This window comes from Oncorhynchus mykiss, chromosome 15, assembly GCF_013265735.2.
Source record: "Oncorhynchus mykiss isolate Arlee chromosome 15, USDA_OmykA_1.1, whole genome shotgun sequence".
NCBI classification, from domain to species: domain Eukaryota; kingdom Metazoa; phylum Chordata; class Actinopteri; order Salmoniformes; family Salmonidae; genus Oncorhynchus; species Oncorhynchus mykiss.
Window position 1 is genome coordinate 56,832,305 of NC_048579.1, and position 21,499 is coordinate 56,853,803.

At 41.5% G+C, this 21,499-nt stretch overlaps 1 protein-coding gene across 4 annotated transcripts in view; it reads right to left on the reverse strand.

Annotated features, from left to right (window-relative positions):
- Positions 1-20: 20 nt before the first annotated feature.
- Positions 21-21,499, reverse strand: part of LOC110490371 (muskelin) — a 43,274-nt gene continuing 21,795 nt past the window's right edge. For 3 of the 4 annotated variants that reach the window (XM_021563729.2, XM_021563727.2, XM_036944732.1), the window contains exons 9-18: positions 17,952-18,064; positions 17,344-17,556; positions 16,752-16,973; positions 16,241-16,370; positions 6,352-6,499; positions 5,489-5,603; positions 5,003-5,142; positions 4,593-4,695; positions 3,229-3,283; positions 21-2,839 (exon numbers count right to left, since the gene is read on the reverse strand). In XM_021563729.2, the coding sequence (XP_021419404.2) occupies positions 2,718-2,839; positions 3,229-3,283; positions 4,593-4,695; positions 5,003-5,142; positions 5,489-5,603; positions 6,352-6,499; positions 16,241-16,370; positions 16,752-16,973; positions 17,344-17,556; positions 17,952-18,064 (1,361 nt within the window). In that variant the 3' untranslated portion in view covers positions 21-2,717. Of the gene's footprint in view, positions 2,840-3,028; positions 3,057-3,228; positions 3,284-4,592; positions 4,696-5,002; positions 5,143-5,488; positions 5,604-6,351; positions 6,500-16,240; positions 16,371-16,751; positions 16,974-17,343; positions 17,557-17,951; positions 18,065-21,499 lie in introns of all 4 variants that reach the window. The other variant, XM_036944730.1, reaches the window with a different exon arrangement.

Below are 21,499 nucleotides of genomic sequence, written 5' to 3' on the forward strand. Positions count from 1 at the left end.
AATCCAAAATACAAAATGTATAGTTGCATCCCAACTGGTTACAAACAAATCAAAAGACCGGAGTCATTTATTTATGAAAACCTGAACAAAATACAATCTTTATTCGTTATGTACATTACATACAATGCAATTCTACAATAGGCTCTCTACACATTCACGTTATCCACAGAGTAGTGCTCATTCACGCACTCTAGAGTACCCCACATACTCATGAGTCCCAGTAGGGGAGAAGAGGGTGCAGATGAAGAACATTCCATTTACCTGAAAATTATAATTTCCTTCCGCTCCCAAAAATAAAATGTATTTGGCATTGTGATATATATATTTTCTGCAAAGGTGCTTCTTTCATGTTTTCTTAAAGCTTATCTTTTATTTCTGACAAAAAAAGAAACCACCGCAAAAGTCAATCTCAAAAGTCTTCTATTCTGTGACAACGACCATAAATAATGAGTACGGCCTAAATAACAGGTTTTATTACAAATCTATGATGGTAAGTATGACACTTTCTCTCTGGATCCCAGGTCAGAGAGCTAATATCTACTAAGCTTAATATGGTGGCAGCAGAAGACAACCATTAGCAAACAGACACAAACAAGCACAAACACACACACACACACACACACACTGTAAGCATACAGGGGTGTGCACCTTGCACACAAGCAGCAAACGCACACAGAAATGATTGTGATTCAAATTAATCTAATTCTGATTACTGAGGACATGAGTGCAAACGAACAGAGAAATCGGATCTGATCACTCACCTAACAATAAGATCAGAAGTCTTGAACCAGATGTAATGAATCTATTGGGACGTAGTGTACAATCTGCCAATTTGATTAGGATTTTGATCAAGGATTTTGTAAGGATTTGACAAGAAAAAGCATGTCTAAAGTTTGGCTCTACCACCCGACACGACTCAAGCACTAAGTGTTTGTCTCCTTGAATGTGAATAGTCCCTCCCTCTCTGGTTATCTGATAGTGGAGTTGATTGATCTCGAAACAAATGGGGATGGATATTTCACAGACTCCATAGGCCTTTGCCTAGAGTGTACTCTGCATACTGTACAGCTGTCTCAGAAAAATGCTAAATATATAGACAATACACACAATGTAATGGAAGACTAGGCTGCTACTATTCTTGAGGAGGGAAAAGGGGATCAATTCAATCATCTCTCCTACTGAGATTAATGGAAGACTAGGCTGCTACTATTCTTGAGGAGGGAAAAGGGGATCACTTCAATCATCTCTCCTACTGAGATTAATGGAAAAACAATATGAGGCAAATGTTTGTATTATGTTACACAGGTGGACTAGACAAAATACCCTGGCGATCCGAGACAAACACACACAAGCTATATCAAAGGGCATCCTCAGTTCCAGCATAATGATTATGAACCAATCAAAAACATTTCCTGTACATTAAAACTTTGGCTGGAGCCACAAGACAGATACCATTTGATAACTTGGTGTTAGAGATCACTTGTAAAATGCTCCTATCGCCTTATTCTGAGTAAGAATGAAATCTAGTGTTCTGTATTTCTTTAGGTCAGAAATGAAGAATGTCCTGTCATCACTGTTTGCATGAGAAACAGAGAGAACCCAGTAATCAGGCCATCTCTTAAGGGGGAGACTGGGCTCTCCCTCAATGAAAGCAATCATTCATTCTTCCTTCCATAAAATAACTTCCATCGTCAAAGTGAGATACATCCCAGCCAATGAGATCATATGTGTACAGATGTGTGTTTGTACATTAAAAAAACTCCCTGATACAGCAGAACCATCATGTTGCAGTTCTCTTACAAGATGGGGAGTGAGTTTAAAAAATAACATTCATACTTGGAGACTACATTTCCCACCATGCCTCAGTGACATAACCATGGTTACATCACACTAAAGCTACAGTAGCCATTACCAGAATCCCAGGCTTTTGACAACTTGACAATGTTTTCCCCCCAAACTCATGACTGAATTTTACATTGATAGAGGATTTAATTGACTTAACTTCATTTGACATATAAATTGTCTCTTAGGATCATTATTCTATTGTTTCTATATAACACAATCAACATTTTGACACAGTGTGAAACAGCATGGCAGACAATTATAAATATGGGGTATATAATATGGCCACCAATAATACAGGCAGAGCAAGCAAACAAAAGCATGAACTTGGTTGACGGTATATTCAACGTACAACGCACTGACAGGGTGTCATTACGTAACAACTACTTTCACAAGCAGGTTTGTGTGAGTGAGTGTCAGAGAGAGACGGATGCAAGACCGAGCGGAAAATAAGAGACTCCTCCTTGATCTAACAGGCTACTAATGCCAAGCAAACTCAAACGCAGCGTGTAAAAGTAATGTAAACCTCACAAATCAAATCAGTTATCACAGATATGTTTGGCAGAATTCTGGGTTATTTTTGCCCTGTTAAATCAGTTTATTAAACAAAGACTATCAGGAGTTTATTTTCTTCTTTTTCACACAGTGATATTCAGTATCAACCCCTTTAGATCACAAGTGGCCTGACCCTCATTTTCCGTTTTAGTTGTTGAAGAACCAACGTCCTATAGAGGGGGTCAACAAGTGCAGTCCGCGAGCAGAGCACCACTGAATTTGGAAGGGTCAAGTGTAGAAAAATATTAAGTTTGGCTTTGGGCCGGCCAATCAGAGTCTTATTGGCTTATGGTGGTGGTGCATAGGGTTGTGGGGCGGGGCTAGAGTGTGATGAGGTCAACGAGGTTACCCTTGGGTGGGGTCATGGTGTCCGGGAAGAAGTTGACGAGCATGTCAAAGAGCTGCGTGCGCTGGGCATACGTCTGGTCCACGTCTGAGAAACCTGAGAGAAGGAGTGAGAGGGCGAGAGAGGAGAGGGGTCAGAAGAGGGGGAGAGATGAGTGAGGGAGGAAGAGCGTGTGAAAGAGATAGGAAGAACAGGGAGGGGAAGAGAGATGGAAAGGAATAGAGAGAGGGAAAGAGGGACAAGAGAGATGGTGAAGGGAGAGAGTGGTGGGAAGAAAAGACTCACTTCAATTGCTCAATCTCCACAGGAAGTCCTATGAGCTCAAAGGTCACATACATGCTCAGAAGGTCATGTGGGAGGATCAAAATGAAAGTACGTCAGAAAGAAGGGCCGAAGGGGGGGGGGGGAAAGCGGGCAAGAATAATCGTTGCGTTCATTGGTTTTCATCTACTGTGTGTCCAGTGAAGTATGCAGAAGGCTCTTACCCAGAGGGATGAAGTCAGAGCTAGACTTGAAGAGAGCCGAGGGCAGGAGCTGGAACTGAACAGTCACATCGGAACACAACATCTCAGTCACTGAACACTAACGCAACACCGCCAACAAATACACTTCCATTATTCCTGGTAATAATATAAACAACAATGAACATCAAAACACAGGCTTGGAATGTTACATTATCAAACCACTTCATATGTTTATTTTAAAGGTGACCGATTAATTAGGGCCGATTTCAAGTTTTCATAACAAATCGGTAATCGGCGATTATATTGCAATCCACGAGGGGACTGCGTGGCAGGCCGACCACCTGTTACGCGAGTGCAGGCAGCAAGGAGCCAAGGTAAATTGCTAGCTAGCACTAAACGTATCTTAGGAAAAAAATCAATCTCAGCATAATCACTAGTTAACTACACATGGTTGATGATATTACTAGTTTAACTAGCTTGCCCAGCATTGCATATAATCAATGCGGTGCCTGAAATTGTGTCACTTCTCTTGCGTTCAGTGTAAGTCAGGGTATATGCAGCAGTTTGGGTCGCCTGGCTCGTTGCGAACTGTGTCTAGACCATTTCTTCCTAACAAATACCGTAATTAATTTTCCATAACATTGAATTATGACATAACATTGAAAGTTGTGCTATGTAACAGCAATATTTAGAGACTTAGGGTTGGCACCCATTCGATAAAATACAGAACGGTTCTGTATTTCACTGAAAGAATAAACGTTTTGTTTTCGAAATGATAGTTTCCGGATTTGACCATATTAATGACCTAAGGCTGGTATTTCTGTGTGTTTACTATATAATAAGTCTATGATTTGATAGAGCAGTCTGACTGAGTGGTGGTAGGCAGCAGCAGGCTCGTAAGCATTCATTCAAACAGTACTTTCCTCCGTTTGCCAGTAGCTTATGGCAATGCTTGAAGCACAGCGCTGTTTAGGCTGGCAATACTAAAGTACCTATTAGAACATCCAACAGTCAAAGGTCTATGAAATACAAATGGTATAGAGAGAAATGGTCCTATAATAATTGCAACCTTAAACTTCTTAACTGGGAGTATTGAACATGTTCTCATGTTCTGAGCAAGGAACTTAAAACGTTTCACATGGCACATATTGCACTTTCTTCTCCAACACTGTGTTTTTGCATTATTTAAACCAAACTTAGATAGATAGATGATAGATAGATAGATGATAGATAGATAGATGATAGATGATAGATGGATCGTCTGTATCTGCTTTTATTGGTTCTCCAAAAATCGGTATTGGCGTTGAAAAATCTTAAATCGGTCGACCTCTAGTTTACTTGATCTAAAAGCACAGTTGAATAAATAACACTGCAATGTCCCTCACCTCTTTGGTCTCATCAGGGTTGGTGTGGTCCACGGTCAGAGAGAGGTCGTTCTGCAGGTACTTCAGAGCATTCAGAGGCTCTGACTGGGCCTTCTCCTCAAACCTAAAAACACACACGACAGATCTTCAGGTATACCCACAGAGAGCTTTAGGAAATCCTTTAGCCTAACCTACAGAATCTCTGTACCACACAAGGTAAAAAGATCACTGCAAAGACTGCAAAATGAACGAGGAGATAATCCTTCCCTACAATGGCAAGACATGGCCACTAGGTGGAATCCGTGTCAAAGCAGAACCCAAAACTAGAATTGTATCATAACTCCTATACATTTGTCTCCACTGTTTTGCTATATGGTACAGAGAGGTTACGGTTCAGTTCCAGGTGTATAGTCCATTCTCTGGTTGTGTACCTGTACTTCCTGATTAGGTATCTGCAGTGTCGGAGCAGGTACTCCTTGGAGGGGCGACACAGCTTGAGGGACCAGAAGTCATCCAGACGCATCTTAGGAGAGCACGACTTCCCTGGGTTTCCTCCAAACAGGTAGTGTACCTGGACACAAAGAGGATATATTCGATATTATCCATCAATACCCTCAAAACTGCAGCTGGTCTCAGATCATAATGATATCCTGAAACAGTATTTCATTAAGAATGTTGTGCCCTTATGCTTATAGCATTTTGTAGAAGTGTGTGTGTGTGTGTCCATGTTCTTCACTGACATGCTGCTTGTTATATTGATGTATCTTAGTCTGGTTGATGTCATGTGGCGGTCTAAAACTGATGTGTTGATGCTGCTGTCTTGGTTCAGGTCTCTCTTGAAAAATAAATGTTCTCAACCAGACTAACCTGGTCAAATAAAGGTCAAATATTTGTTTTTAAGTGTGTGTGCGCGTGACCTTGTGCATTTCGTCGTAGACCAGCTGGTGTGCGAAGCGTGGACAGGGCTCCTCCTCCTGTAGAGCTTTACTGGGGTTCTCCTTCACCGCCTGGTCATTCTTATACACACACGACCTGCAGCATGCGCACACAGTACAACAGTTAGTACGCACATGGCCTTAACCCTGAAGGGGAACACCCATTGTGTTTCTATACCTTAAAAAGGAAACACGCCCACACACCCCGAAGCAAATACTGGAACACACTTCTAGACAGCCTCCTACGGAGAAACACACATACACACAAACATTGACTTCATTTACTGGACACTCAGTAAAAAGAACAGCTGGAGAAAGAAGTGTACCGGAACCAGCAGCAGGCAGCACTTTCAGCCTGTTTTCTCACAAGCACTGTTTCAACTGACCAAATTAGCTAGGCGAAAACAAAGACTTTCTCCATGAAGGTGCAGAGGTACAACACACACACGCTCTGAAACACACCCCCTGAAAAAAACATTTTGTTCTCTTTTGAAGGGCAGAGAGATTATGAAACTCCCTTTCAGTTCAGGAAAGCCTTTGAAATATGACACTACTGGTTGATGATTGTATCAAAGTGTCTTATTGTGTGCGTGGGCGTGGGCGTGTGCAACTATACTTGTGGGGACCAGAAGTCTCCACAAGAATAGTAAAAAAAACATTTTGTTAGTCCCCACAAGGTCAAATGCTATTTCAAGGGGGGGTTTAGGGTTAAGGTTAGAATTAGGTTTAGGAGCTAGGGTTTTAGGGTTAGGAGCTAGGGAAAATATGTTGAATGGGATTGAATTGTGTCCCCCCCACATGGTTAGTTATACAAGACTGCGCGTGTGTGTGTGTGTGTTTCGTACCAGTTGTTGCGTGCGATGTCATAGATCCAGAAGGAGTTACGAACGTTCTCCTCTCGTTTGTCCTTATCCTTGCTGAGGCCAGACAGGACGTGGATCTCATTCAGCTCTGGGTCTATGGTGGCCCTCTGGGTGAAGCCCGTCATCGGCACTGAGGGACAAACACACATCAGAGAGAGGTTTAAAAGACAGACTGGTGCTTCTGAGATGAGAGAGAATAGCAGGCTACATTGATATAACAGCAGGGATTCAGCATTTTTCCTGGTCACAGAATTCTGGGCTCTATGGTAATTTAACGCCATTGCACATTGTTTCCATCGAGGCCAAGATTAAAAGATTTGAGAACTGGGAGACTACGAAAGCAAAAGGCTGCTCACATAGCAACGTACATAGCAACGAGACTCGCTGGAAACAAGCAGGACATAACGCAAATGTATGTTTGTCTTTCTACCGATTTGCATTACTGACAGAACAGGATGTGTTTGCGGCCAGTGTAAACAGTATGCAACTATCCATATGCATGTTGTTTTACCCAGATTTGCGTACAATGCTGGTCTAAAGTAATCCTCTGATTGCACGTGTGTTTGTAGTCATGACACGTCAGTATATACAGTATGCTACTATTCATACGTATAGCGGAATATGGAACATATACAGGCCAAGTTCCTCCGCTTTGTGGTCATGTATTTCAGTAGTTGTACGTAAGAAGCAGGTATAAGCTTTCGCAATGACTACATGGTGTATCAAATATATGATGGTAAGTTGAGGAACAGTGTCAAAACAAAAGACGCTGTTGGGTGCTGGGAGGACGTTTTTAAAAATGTTAAATCACTTAGTACTACCAACTTGTACTAATACATTTTTATGGAACCCACCATATGCTTTCAAGGAAAATTAGGGCCATTTCTCAAACAAGCTTCATAGACAGTTTGACAATCACACAACATGAATTATGCGTCGATGTCCTGTTCCAAGACATTAACCAAGGCATTAACTTCTGCATAAACAAAACAGGCCCCTAGGTCAACCAGCCTGTGTAACTTGAGTAGAGAGTACAGATGGTTTTAGAGAATCAACAAAACAAAGAAGTTTATTTGAAGAACAAGAAGAAAACACCAGAAAGACACAGCCTACGTCCCAAATAGCACCTTAACACATGTGTAGTGCACTACTTTTGACCAGACGCTACGGGCCCTGGTCAAAAGTAGTACACAATATAGGGAATAGGGTGCCATTTGGGATAGATGGAGCTCAATAAAGCAAAGTTCTGAAATGGAAATGAACAGGGGGATGTTTCTGTGGTGCCGGAGCAGAACACAGAGCAGCTGCGGTGGCGATAAACATTAGAGAATGATTACAAGAGCACTGTTTGGCTTGCTACTTCCTTCCTGCCAAAATATATTCTGTTCTTTCGCTCTAGCTTGCTCATTCTGCATCTTTCGGTTTCTCCCTCGTCTCGGTTTTACTCGCTCTCCCTCCATCTCTCTACTTCTGCCTCCCTCTCTCGTTCTTGCAGGATGACACAGATGCGAGAGGCACACAGTGAGGTCCTATTAATACTCTGCCATTATCACGCCAGTCCAGCTCTGCTCTGTCCAGCCAGAGATCTTTAGACAATCTGTTTATCAGGACAACAAGCATCTCTTTCTCTCTGCTGCCCTGTGCCTTTTAATGAGCTGCACTGAAAAGTCTGTCACATGTCACTTTAATAGAAGAGACGGCATCTCCTCCTACAGCCATCTATTGCATCTGAAACCACAGATTCTATTACATTCTTTAGTGTAAGGGTAGATGAAGATACTACATTTACAGAACTCTCCCCATCACATGTATCACGGAGTCACAAGCTCAACGGGAAAAAGACACATTAGGCTACACACACACACACAGCTGCTGACCAAAAGCATCAGTTGATAGCGACTAAACGGAGTGCAATGTTGCGATTTGCTCAAGTTAGCATTCAGACTGTGTGTGTGTGTGTGTGTAGGTTTGCAAAGGGAGGGTACATTACTGGAAACGTTCTAAGTTTCCCAGCAAACTACCATAAATTACATCCTTGAAAGATACCAAAGTTATCACAAGACATCTACTGGCCATTTTGGGTACTTCAGATTATCACAGGTGTCTGTAACCATCTGGCCCTCTGTGTGGCCTAATCACATGTAAAACATATGAAATAATGAATAAGATGATTTAAACAAAAAACTAAAGATGATGAATGACAAAAGCCGTGAAACAATCCTAAATATAAACTTAGTGAATACCAACTTAGTGAATACCATTGGTGTTTAATTTGGATGCGTTTGTACACACACACACAACATATACACAGCTCTGGAAAAAAAGAAGAGACCACTGCAAAATGATCAGTTTCTCTGGTTTGGGTAAAATTAACATGTTTGTTTTATTCTATAAACTACTGACAACATTCTCCCAAATAAAAATAGTCATTTAGAGCAAATAGTAAAACCAGAGAAACTGATCATTTTGCAGTGGTCTCTTAAATTCTTTCCGGAGCTTTTCAAACGTTTGGGGTCACTTAAAAAGGTCCTTGTTTTTGAAAGAAAAGCAAATTTTTTGTCCATTAAAATAACATCAAGTTGATCAGAAATACAGTGTAGACATTGTTAATGTTGAAAATGACTAATGTACCTGGAAACGGCTTATTTTAAATGGAATATCTACATAGGCGTACAGATAATCAGCAACCATCACTCCTGTGTTCCAGTGGCACATGGATTAGCTAACACACTCCTGTGTTCCAAGTTTATAATTTAAAAAAAGGCTAATTGATCATTAGAAACCCCTTTTGCAATTATGTTAGCACAGCTGAAAAACTGTTGTGCTGATTTAAAGAAGCAATACATTTTTTTTTTTAAACTGTCCTTCTTTAGGCTAGCTGAGTATATGGAGCATCAGCACTTGTGGGTTCGATTACAGGCTCAAAATGGCCAGAAACAAATAACTTTCTTCTGAAACTCCTCAGTCTATTCTTGTTTTGAGAAATTAAGGCTATTCAATGCAAGAAATTGCCAAGAAACTGAAGATCTCGTACAACGCTGTGTACTACTCCCTTCACAGAACAGCGCAAACTGGTTCTAACCAGAATAGAAAGAGTGGGAGGCACCGGTGCACAACTGAGCTAGAGGACAAGTACATTAGGGTCTAGTTCGAGAAGCAGACGGCTCACAAGTCCTCAAAATGGCAGCTTCATTAAATAGTACCCGCACAACACCAGTCTCAACGTCAACAGTGAAGGGGCGACTTCGGGATGTTGGGTCTTCAAGGCATAGTTGCAAAGAAAAAGCCATATCTCAGATTGGCCAATAAAAAGTTTTTTTTTTATTTATTTTTATTATAATTTTTTTTTTTCACCCCCCTTTTCTCCCCAATTTCGTGGTATCCAATTGTTAGTAGCTACTATCTTGTCTCATCGCTACAACTCCCGTACGGGCTCGGGAGAGACGAAGGTCAAAAGTCATGCATCTTCCGATACACAACCCAACCAAGCCGCACTGCTTCTTAACACTTTTTTTTTAGGGATATCCTTGTCTCATCGCGCACCAGCGACTCCTGTGGCGGGCCGGGCGCAGTGCACGCTAACCAAGGTCGCCAGGTGCACGGTGTTTCCTCCGACACATTGGTGTGGCTGGTTTCCGGGTTGGATGCGCGCTGTGTTAACCTCTAGCGTCGAGCAATCCCGTATCCGGGAGCGTAATCATAGCCTCAAGCTCATTACCATAACGCAACGTTAACTATTCATGAAAATCGCAACTGAAATGAAAGAAATATATTCACTCACAAGCTTAGCCTTTCGTTAACAACACTGTCATCTCAGATTTTCAAAATATGCTTTTCAACCATTGTGTAAGAGTATTGATAGCCTAGCATAGCATTTAGCCTAGCATTCAGCTGGCAACATTTTCACAAAAACAAGAAAAGCATTCAAATAAAATTATTTACCTTTGAAGAACTTCGGATGTTTTCAATGAGGAGACTCTCAGTTAGATAGCAAATGTTCATTTTTTCCAAAAATATTATTTGTGTAGGAGAAAATCACGTTTGGCTAAGAAAAAACCCCGAAAATTCAGTCACTACAACGCCAAACTTTTTTCCAAATTAACTCCATAATATCGACAGAAACATGGCAAACGTTGTTTAGAATCAATCCTCAAGGTGTTTTTCACATATCTATTCGATGATAAATCATTCGTGGCAGTTGGGTTTCTCCTCAGTAGCAAACGGAAAAGTACTGCAGCTGGAGATTACACAATAATTGTGACGGAGGACACCAAGCGATCACCTGGTAAATGTAGTGTCTTATGGTCAATCTTCCAATGATATGCCTACAAATACGTCACAATGCTGCAGACACCTTGGGGAAACGACAGAAAGTCTAAGCTCATTCGTGGCCCATTCACAGCCATATAAGGAGTCATTGGAACACAGCGCCTTCAAAAACTGGGGCACTTCCTGTTTGAAATTTCATCTTGGTTTCGCCTGTAGCATCAGTTCTGTGGCACTCACAGACAATATCTTTGCAGTTTTGTGTGTGTTTTCTTTCCAAAGCTGTCAATTATATGCATAGTCGAGCATCTTTGTGACAAAATATATTTTTAAAACGGGAACGTTTTTCATCCAAAAATTAAAATAGCACCCCCTATATCCAAGAAGTTAAGGACAGACGAATCTAAGTTTGAGGTGTTCAGATCACAAAGAAGAACATTCATGAGACACAGAAAAAATTAAAAGATGCTGGAGGAGTGCTTGACGCCATCTGCCAAGCATGGTGGAGGCAATGTGATGGTCTGGGGGTGCTTTAGTGGTTTGTACATGGTAAAAGGGATCTTGAAGGAAGGCTATGCCATACCCTGGGGACAGCTCTTAATTGGAGCCAATATCCTCCTACAACAGGACAATGATCCTAAGCACAGCTCCAAACTATGCAATAACTATTTAGGGAAGAAGCAGTCAGCTGGTATTCTGTCTATAATAGAGTGGCCAGCACAGTCACCGATCAACCCTATTGAGCTGTTGTGGGAGCAGCTTGACCATATGGTACGTAAGAAGTGCCAATCAAGCCAATCCAACTTGTGGGAGGTGCTTCAGGAAGTGAAAATCTCTTCAGATTACCTCAACAAACTAGAACTAACAAACTATAGTTATGGTAAATCGGTTAGGACATTTACTTCGTGTATGATAGTCATTTTTCAAACAATTGTTTACAGGCAGAGTATTTCACTTAGATGTCACTGTATCACAATTCCAGTGGGTCAGAAGTTTACATGCACTGTGAACAGCTTGGACAATTCCAGAAAATGATGTCAAGGCTTTAGAAGCGTCTGATAGGCTAATTGACATCAATTGAGTCAATTGGAGGTGTACCTGTGGATGTATTTCAAGGCCTACCTTCAAACGCAGTGCCATCCCAACCTTGAAACACGGGGGTGGCAGCATCATGTTGTGGGGGTGTTTTGCTGCAAGAGGGATCTCCAGACATCAGTCAGTTAAAGCTTGGTCACAAATGGGTCTTCCAAATGGACAATGACCCTAAGCATACTTCCAAAGTTGTGGCAAAATGGCCTAAGGACAACAAAGTCAAGGTATTGGAGTGGCCATCACAAAGCCCTGACCTCAATCCTATTGAACATTTGTGGGAAGAACTGAAAAAGAGTGTGAGCAAGGAGGTCTACAGACGACTCAGTTACACAAGCTCTGTCAGTAGGAATGGCCAAAATTCACTTAACTTATTGTGGGAAGTTTGTGGAAGACTACCTGAAACATTTGATCCAAGTTAAACAATTTAAAAAGGCAATGCTACCAAATACTAATTGAGTGCATGTAAACTTCTGACCCACTGGGAATGTGATGAAATAAATAAATCACTCTAGTATTATTCTGACATTTCAGTCTCAAGACAAAGTGGTGATCCTAACTGACCTAAGACGGGGCATTTTTACTAGGATTTAATGTCAAGAATTGTGAATAACTGAGTTTAAATGCATTTGGCTACGGTGTATGTATGTTAACATCCGATTTCAAATGTACATTGTACCGGTCAAAAGTTTTAGAACACGTACTCATTCCAGGGTTTTTATTTTTTACATTGTAGAATTATAGTGAAGACATGAAAACTATGAAATAACACATATGGAATCATGTAGTAACCAAAAAGTGTTGAACAAATCAAAATATATTTTATATTTGAGATTCTTCAAATAGCCACCTTTTGCCATGACAGCTTTGCACACTCTTGGCATTCTCTCAACCATCTTTATGAGGTAGTCACCTAGAATGCATTTCAATTAACAGGTATGCCTTGTTAAAAAGTTAATTTGTGGAATTTCTTTCCTTCTTAATGCATTTGAGCCAATCAGTTGTGTTGTGACAAGGTAGGGGGGAATACAGAATATTGCCCTATTTGGTAAAAGACAAGTACATATGGCAAGAAGAGCTCAAATAAGCAAAGAGAAACAACAGTCCATCATTACTTTAAGACATGACGGTCAGTTAACATAGAAATGTCAAGAACTTGAAACTGTCTCATGAGGACCGCCACAGGAATGGAAGAACCAGAGTTACCTCCGCTGCAGAGGAGAAGTTCATTAGAATTACCAGCCTCAGAAATTGCAGCCCACAGAGCCCACAGAGTGGGCCCACAGAGTTCAAGTAACAGACATCTCAACATCAACTGTTCAGAGGAGACTGTGTGAATCAGGCCTTCATGGCCGAATTGCTGCAAAGAAACCACTACTAAAGGACACCAATAAGAAGATGAGACTTGCTTGGACCAAGAAACACGAGCAATGGACATGAGACCGGTGGAAATCTGTCCTTTGGGCTGGAGTCCAAATTGTAGATTTTTGGTTCCAACCGCCGTGTCTTTGCGAGATGCGGTGTAGGTGAACGGATGATCTCCACATGTGTGGTTCCCACCGTAAAGCATGGAGGTGTGATGGTGCTTTGCTTGTGACACTGTCTGTGATTTATTTTGAATTCAAGGCACACTTAACCAGCATGGCTACCACAGCATTCTGCAGCGATACGCCATCCAATCTGGTTTGGGCTTCATGGGACAATCATCTGTTTTTCAACAGGACAATGACCCAACACACCTCCAGGCTGTGTAAGGGCTATTTAACCAAGGAGAGTGATGGAGTGCTGCATAACATGACCTCGCCTCCATAATCACCCGACCTCAACCCAATTGAGATGGTTTGAGATGAGTTGGACCACAGAGTGAAGGAAAAGCAGCCAACAAATGCTCAGCATATGTGGGAACTCCTTCAAAACTGCTAGAAAAGCATTCCTCATGAAACTGGTTGAGAGAATGCCAAGAGCGTGCAAAAGCTGTCGTCAAAGCAAAGGGTGGCTACTTTGAAGAATCTCAAATATATTTTGATTATTTTAACACTTTTTTTGGTTTCTACATGATTCCATGTGTGATATTTCATGAATTTGATGTCTTTACTATTTTTCTACAATGTAAAAATAAAGAAAAACCTTTGAATGGGTAGGTTTGTTTAAATATTTGACTGGTACTGTGTGTGTACGCACATGTACAGTGCCTTTCGAAAGTATTCGGCCCCCTTGAACTTTGCGACCTTTTGCCACATTTCAGGCTTCAAACATAAAGATATAAAACTGTATTTTTTTGTGAAGAATCAACAACAAGTGGGACACAATCATGAAGTGGAACGAAATTTATTGGATATTTCAAACTTTTTTAACAAATCAAAAACTGAAAAATTGGCCGTGCAAAATTATTCAGCCCCCTTAAGTTAATACTTTGTAGCGCCACCTTTTTCTGCGATTACAGCTGTAAGTCGCTTGGGGTATGTCTATCAGTTTTGCACATCGAGAGACTGACATTTTTTCCCATTCCTCCTTGCAAAACAGCTCGAGCTCAGTGAGGTTGGATGGAGAGCATTTGTGAACAGCAGTTTTCAGTTCTTTCCACGGATTCTCGATTGGATTCAGGTCTGGACTTTAACTTGGCCATTCTAACACCTGGATATGTTTATTTTTGAACCATTCCATTGTAGATTTTGCTTTATGTTTTGGATCATTGTCTTGTTGGAAGACAAATCTCCGTCCCAGTCTAAGGTCTTTTGCAGACTCCATCAGGTTTTCTTCCAGAATGGTCCTGCATTTGGCTCCATCCATCTTCCCATCAATTTTAACCATCTTCCCTGTCCCTGCTGAAGAAAAGCAGGCCCAAACCATGATGCTGCCACCACCATGTTTGACAGTGGGGATGGTGTGTTCAGCTGTGTTGCTTTTACGCCAAACATAACATTTTGCATTGTTGCCAAAAAGTTCCATTTTGGTTTCATCTGACCAGAGCACCTTCTTCCACATGTTTGGTGTGTCTCCCAGGTGGCTTGTGGGCAAACTTTAAACAACACTTTTTATGGATATCTTTAAGAAATGGCTTTCTTCTTGCCACTCTTCCATAAAGGCCAGATTTGTGCAATATACGACTGATTGTTGTCCTATGGACAGAGTCTCCCACCTCAGCTGTAGATCTCTGCAGTTCATCCAGAGTGATCATGGGCCTCTTGGCTGCATCTCTGATCAGTCTTCTCCTTGTATGAGCTGAAAGTTTAGAGGAACGGCCAGGTCTTGGTAGATTTGCAGTGGTCTGATACTCCTTCCATTTCAATATTATCGCTTGCACAGTGCTCCTTGGGATGTTTAAAGCTTGGGAAATATTTTTGTATCCAAATCCAGCTTTAAACTTCTTCACAACAGTATCTCGGACCTGCCTGGTGTGTTCCTTGTTCTTCATGATGCTCTCTGCGCTTTTAACGGACCTCTGAGACTATCACAGTGCAGGTGCATTTATATGGAGACTTGATTACACACAGGTGGATTGTATTTATCATCATTAGTCATTTAGGTCAACATTGGATCATTCAGAGATCCTCACTGAACTTCTGGAGAGAGTTTGCTGCACTGAAAGGGGCTGAATAATTTTGCACGCCCAATTTTTCAGTTTTTGATTTGTTAAAAAGGTTTGAAATATCCAATAAATGTCGTTCCACTTCATGATTGTGTCCCACTTGTTGATTCTTCACAAAAAAATACAGTTTTATATCTTTATGTTTGAAGCCTGAAATGTGGCAAAAGGTCGCAAAGTTCAAGGGGGCCGAATACTTTCGCAAGGCACTGTATGTGTATATAACAATAAATAAAATATTCTTTACCGTTATTCAAGTATAAATGACCAAAGTTACCATAAGTTTTCTGTTAATTACCAAAATTATTGAAGATTCTGGTAACGTTGGTAAATTACCAGTAGCTTTGCAAACATGTGTGTGTAATAGAAAAAGTAGAAGATAAAATAATATGGTTCTGTGAGAGTGTGAGAATAAAAATTAAAGAGAAAGTAGATTGTAAGAGATTGAAACCGTGTGTGTGTGTGTGTGTGTGTGGTGTGAGAGTGCACTCTAATTAAATGTTCCTGTGAGGTTTTGCTAAATACCACAATAATACGGGCTGGGAATTTCTAAGAACCCCATTTGCACGTGACAAAAATGCTATTCTCAGAAGCTGATGAAATCAACTTCTCGCTTTCTAATCACAGCAAGCAATTATGAATTCCAACTTTGTAAACAAACGCACTACGGCCACGCTACTAGATTCTCTGTTGCCCTGCAGAATGGGTGGAACCCAGGGTGCAAGTACAACGTGATGAAAGCAGTGAGGGGACTTTTACATGAAGGCTAAACTCATTTAGGTTAGCCTTGCAACACCCTTGGCATTAGACCTGACCAGATCCATTTGGAACAAAACATTGGCACTAAACAATGAAGGTGTCGGTTGTACTTTACTCCACCCATGGAGTTACTGTCCCTGGTGGCTTAAGTGACTAAGTGGACAGTCTTACCCATGCCGGAGTCCTTCTTGGTTCCGTCTGAGATGATCTCCACATGGTCCCCGTCCACGTCGTAGCTGAAGAAGTCATTCAGGTACGTCTTTGACCTTTGACCTCCGAACACATACAGACAACGATTCCTCTGGAGAAAGGGAGGGGGAGATGAGCGAGAGAAGAGCAAAATCTATTTCATATTCATGCCAACACTGAATGGTTTACATTCTTCTGTGGAACAAGATAATAGTCTGAACAATTTTCCTTGGCTTCATAAAAGTAATGAGAGTAAAATTGGTGCATATTTGTTCTGTCATTGGCTTTCTCTAAAAACACAAAGCAGAAAGCCATTTTGGCTTTCTGTCAATAAATCATTCTGGTGTTTGTGCTGAATTCTATAAAGAATGTCACCGCAATGTTGCCACATTGTGTGTTGATATGTGTGAGAGTGTATGAGCACAGTTCAGTAACATCCAGACAACATTACCCTAACATCAACACCAGTCATGCTACTACTCCCATAACTCACAGTGTGGAAGAGCATGCAGTGTCCGATGCGTGACTGGACATCCTCAGGCCCAGCGTTGCAGGAGTCTTCTCTGAGCAGGCTCCATGTTCCGGCCTGGCAGTGGAAGGCATACAGCCCACTGAACTGGGGCTCGGACGTCCTGCTGTCCTCCACACTGCCGTTACACATCAGAATCCGTCCGCCAAACGTATAGATCATGTGCTTCTCCGAGTCCATACACATCTATAAAGAGGAGGAGGAAGGGTGAGAGAAGAGAAAGGTTGGGTCGGAAGAGAGTCATGAGATTCAACATTTGGATTTCAGTGTTGGGCTTTGAGCAGTGTAAAAATGTAAAAATCCCTGGCATTTACAGATCCATTTTTAGCTTAAAAAGTGGGAAAAGAGGAAAATATGTCAAGACTATAGCCGGCTAAGCCTTCATCAGTGCTCTGGTCTCACCTCCAGATGGCTGAATGGACAAATTATTTAACCAACAAAAACTCTGTAACCTATTTTTAATGAAGCCCACAGTGTTTCAATTCCCTCGTAGCCAGTTTAGTCCAGTTTGGACGTGTGCGATACAGCTCTTTGAGGGGCGTGATAAAGAGGTTACCTGGTGGTCAAAGACGAGCTTGGGCCCGCCGTCGGCTGACGTGTCCTCGCTGAGCAGTGTCCAGGTGTTAGCGTCGACATCGTAGCGGTAGAAGTCACTCTTCAGAGACTTGCTGTTCCTGACGCTGGAGTCTAGGTAGCGGCCGAGTGTGTAGATCTGCCGCCGCTGACTGTCGATGCACATCTTGTGACAGGACCGCGCACTGGGACCACTCTGGGAGAGGACAAGGGGGGGTAAGCCATCACACCAAATATCTATAAAAAAAGGAGACGACTCGGCCCCCTGCTCCCATGTGGCGACAGTGTTTCTACCATTTACTGAACTTCGTTGATATCCAGTACCTGCCCAATAACATTACAACTTTGTTATATTTTCCTATAGTGAAGCTTATAACTATTATCTTCATTATAATCATTTGTTAGACATTACCTTCACCTTGACCAAAGAAAACTGCAGTCATAATCCTGATCATTCCTATAAATAATGTAGTGTTCTGCTCATTAAGCAGCTGTAACAATTAGTATGGACCATTTAACAGTGTTGTTCTGTGTCACAATAACTCCTCTTTTCCACCATGCTTCTCTCTTTCATACATCTTGCTCTCTCACCTCCTTCTCTGTGTCTCTGGAGATGCAGATCCACTGGTTCTCCTGAACACTGTAGGCCCAGAAGTCAGCCAGGTCCTGTGTGCCGTCCCAGCCCCCAAAAAGATACACCGTCTCTGTAGGAAAGAAGAAGCCAACGCTGGTCAACACCGGGGATTAAAAAAAATATATATTCCACCTTTATTTAACCAGGTAGGCTAGTTGAGAACAAGTTCTCATTTACAACTGCGACCTGGCCAAGATAAAGCAAAGCAGTTTGACACATACAGAGTTACACATGGAATAAACAAACATACAGTCAATAACACAGTAGAAAAAGTATATATACAGTGTTTGCAAATGAGGTAAGATAAGGCAATAAATAGGCCATGGTGGCGAAGTAATTACAATATACAACATTAAAACACTGGAGTGATAGATGTGCAGAAGAAGAATGTGCAAGTGGAGATACTGGGGTGCAAAGGAGCAAGATAAATAAATAAAGTAAGGGAATGAGGTAGTTGGATGGGCTATTTACAGGTGCAGTGATCTGCTCTGACAGCTGGATGCATTCAACATCAATGAACTACTCTGGTGCCTATACTGAAACACCAAGAAGACTACAGTAAAGCACAATGGCCCTGAAACTATCCCGTCACACTCAAACCTGTATACTGGTTGAAAATGGCAGATTTGGTCACTGATAAGCGTTATCAGAACGCAGTGGCAAATCATTATTTTTTGAACTAGGAAAGTCAGTTAAGAACAAATTCTTATTTACAATGACAGCCTACCGGGGAACAGTGGGTTAACTGCCATTGTTCAGGGGCAGAACGACCTTGTCAGCTCTGGGATTCGATCCAGCAACCATACAGTAACATGCCATACAAGACGTCAGAACTCAGGATCTCCCCTACAGAGATGTATAGGATTCAACTGGACAGGCGTAAACAGCAGTACTAAGCGCAACAAGAAGATAGACACACACCCCACTCGTCCCTCCCACTAATTGGGCTACTTTTGCACGTTTTGTCAAAGAGGGGAATATTGTAGATCAAGAGGACTCTGTTTTGAAAGATGAGACGATTATAATAAATACTGCAAACCACACACGTCCAAATGTGCACTTTGGTTTTCAATATGATGAAACTCATGTCCTTTACATCATCAACATTTATGATCGCAATATTTGATGTACATGTACAAGGATGACATGGCAAAATTATGATTTTGTATTTATTTATTTTTTTAAACAGAAGGAGCCTGTTTGTCGCATTGTGAAGAAACTTTGCAGCTGAATGCACTCATTAATCCATTCTATGCACGCCAAAATGAGTATCATTTTCTCTGAAGGGCCTTCTGAAAGTCTAACACTAACACTGTATTTTATAACTTAGGAGTCATGTTGGCAAGAGAATAAGCTTTCAAATTGTGCCCACCTAACCCAGAACGCAATTTATAAATGGACCAATTTTGGATTGCGAAAACAATTGTGTGATGGGGATGCAGGGCTGTGTTCCAAAAAATACAAAATAAATAAAAAAAGTGTGCTTGCTTCAATTCAACAGTACAGCTAAATAAAAAAAATTTAAAAGGCACCTAATCATTGAAAGCTCTTTCCTTGAGCCATAAAAGTGAATTGAAATGTAACTGTGCACACGTCGGAGAGGTGTGTGGCCACTTTGATACACAAGTTAGAGCTCTTAATCTAACGCTTGACTGTTGTGTCCTCAACTTTGGTCCGATAATTTCCCCATATTATGAAGTGGTCCCTTTCAATTGCTACCATGGTTATGCATACAGTTGAAGTCAGAAGTTTACATACACCGTAGCCAAATACATTTAAACTCAGTTTCACAATTCCTGACATTAAATCCTAGTAAAAATTCCCTGTCTTAGGTCAGTTAGGATCACCACTTTATTTTAAGAATGTGAAACGTCAGAATAATAGTAGAGAATGATTTATTTCAGCTTTCATCACATTCCCAGTGGGTCAGAAATGTACATACACTCAATTAGTATTTGGTAGCATTGTCTTTTAAATGGTTTAACTTGGGTCAAACGTTTCAGGTAGCCTTCCACAATAAGTTGGGCGAATTTTGGCCATTCCTACTGACAGAGCTTGTGTAACTGAGTCAGGTTTTTAGGCCTCCTTGCTCGCACACGCCTTTTCAGTTCTGCCCACAAATGTTCTATAGGATTGAGGTCAGGGCTTTGTGATGGCCACTCCAATACCTTGACTTTGTTGTCCTTAAGCCATTTTGCCACAACTTTGGAAGTATGCTTAGGGTCATTGTCCATTTGGAAGACCCATTTGCGACCAAGCTTTAACTTCCTGACTGATGTCTTGAGATGTTGCTTCAATATATCCACATAATTTCCTTTCCTCATGATGCCATCTATTTTGTGAAGTGCACCAGTACCTCCTGCAGCAAAACACCCCCACAACATGATGCTTCCACCCCGTGCTTCACGGTTGGGATGGTGTTCTTCGGCTTGCAAGCCTCCCCCTTTTTCCTCCAAACATAATGATGGTCATTATGGCCAAACAGGTCTATTTGTGTTTCATCAGACCAGAGGTAATTTCTCCAAAAAGTATGATCTCTCTTAGCATATCAGAAGCTTCTAAAGCCATGACATTTTCTGGAAATTACCAAGCGGTTTAAAGGCACAGTCAACTTAGTGTATGTAAACTTCTGACCCACTGGAATTGTGATACAGTGAATGATATGTGAAATAATCTGTCTGTAAACAATTGTTGGAAAAATTACTTGTGCCATGAAGAAAGTAATGTCCTAACCGACTATAGTTTGTTAACAAGAAATGTGTGGAGTGGTTGAAAAACGAGTTTTAAATGACGCCAACCTAAGTTATGTAAACTTCCGACTTCAACTGTATGTTTCTTCAAACATTTCAATGTAGCCGTATCCAGAGGCTAAGTTCCATGAGTGTAAAGGGTTAACGAGTAGAAAAAGGCTATTCAAGATAAACACTTACACTACATACTGAGTGCAACCATGAGAATATTGGGGGAAATCATCACTTCAATTGCAGAAAGAACAGTTCCATTCCATAAGTCCTGAAGAAGTCCTGAAGAACCCATGAATTGAGTAGCATGAGTGCATTATTGACACAGAGGTGGACAGGTTCAATGGGCCGTAACCATGGCAAATCAGCAGAGCAGCACACAGGGGTAATGTCTGCATGGCGTGCAGACTGTGTGGAGGTTTTTCTAGGTTGGTTTTGGGGGGGGGGGGGGGGGGGTTACTCTAGGTCATCTGGATTGGCCAACAAGACAGTTCTCAGTGTCTGGGGGCCTGAGAGACAGACCAGCTAGATGCAAGGCTTCTCACAGCCTGTATACACACGCGCACAATACAAGCCTTTGTCTTTACAAACGCCTGCAGGCGAGTAAGCCACCAGAACATTACAGCACTAAAATAACCAACGTCCTCTGCAAAACAGCTTTAAAAGACGACAGTAGAAATCCACTGAAAGACGATGGCCAGAGCTTACCCACGATGTTACACAACGATTTAAGTCAATAAGTAATTGTTTAAGTCAAAGTAGAA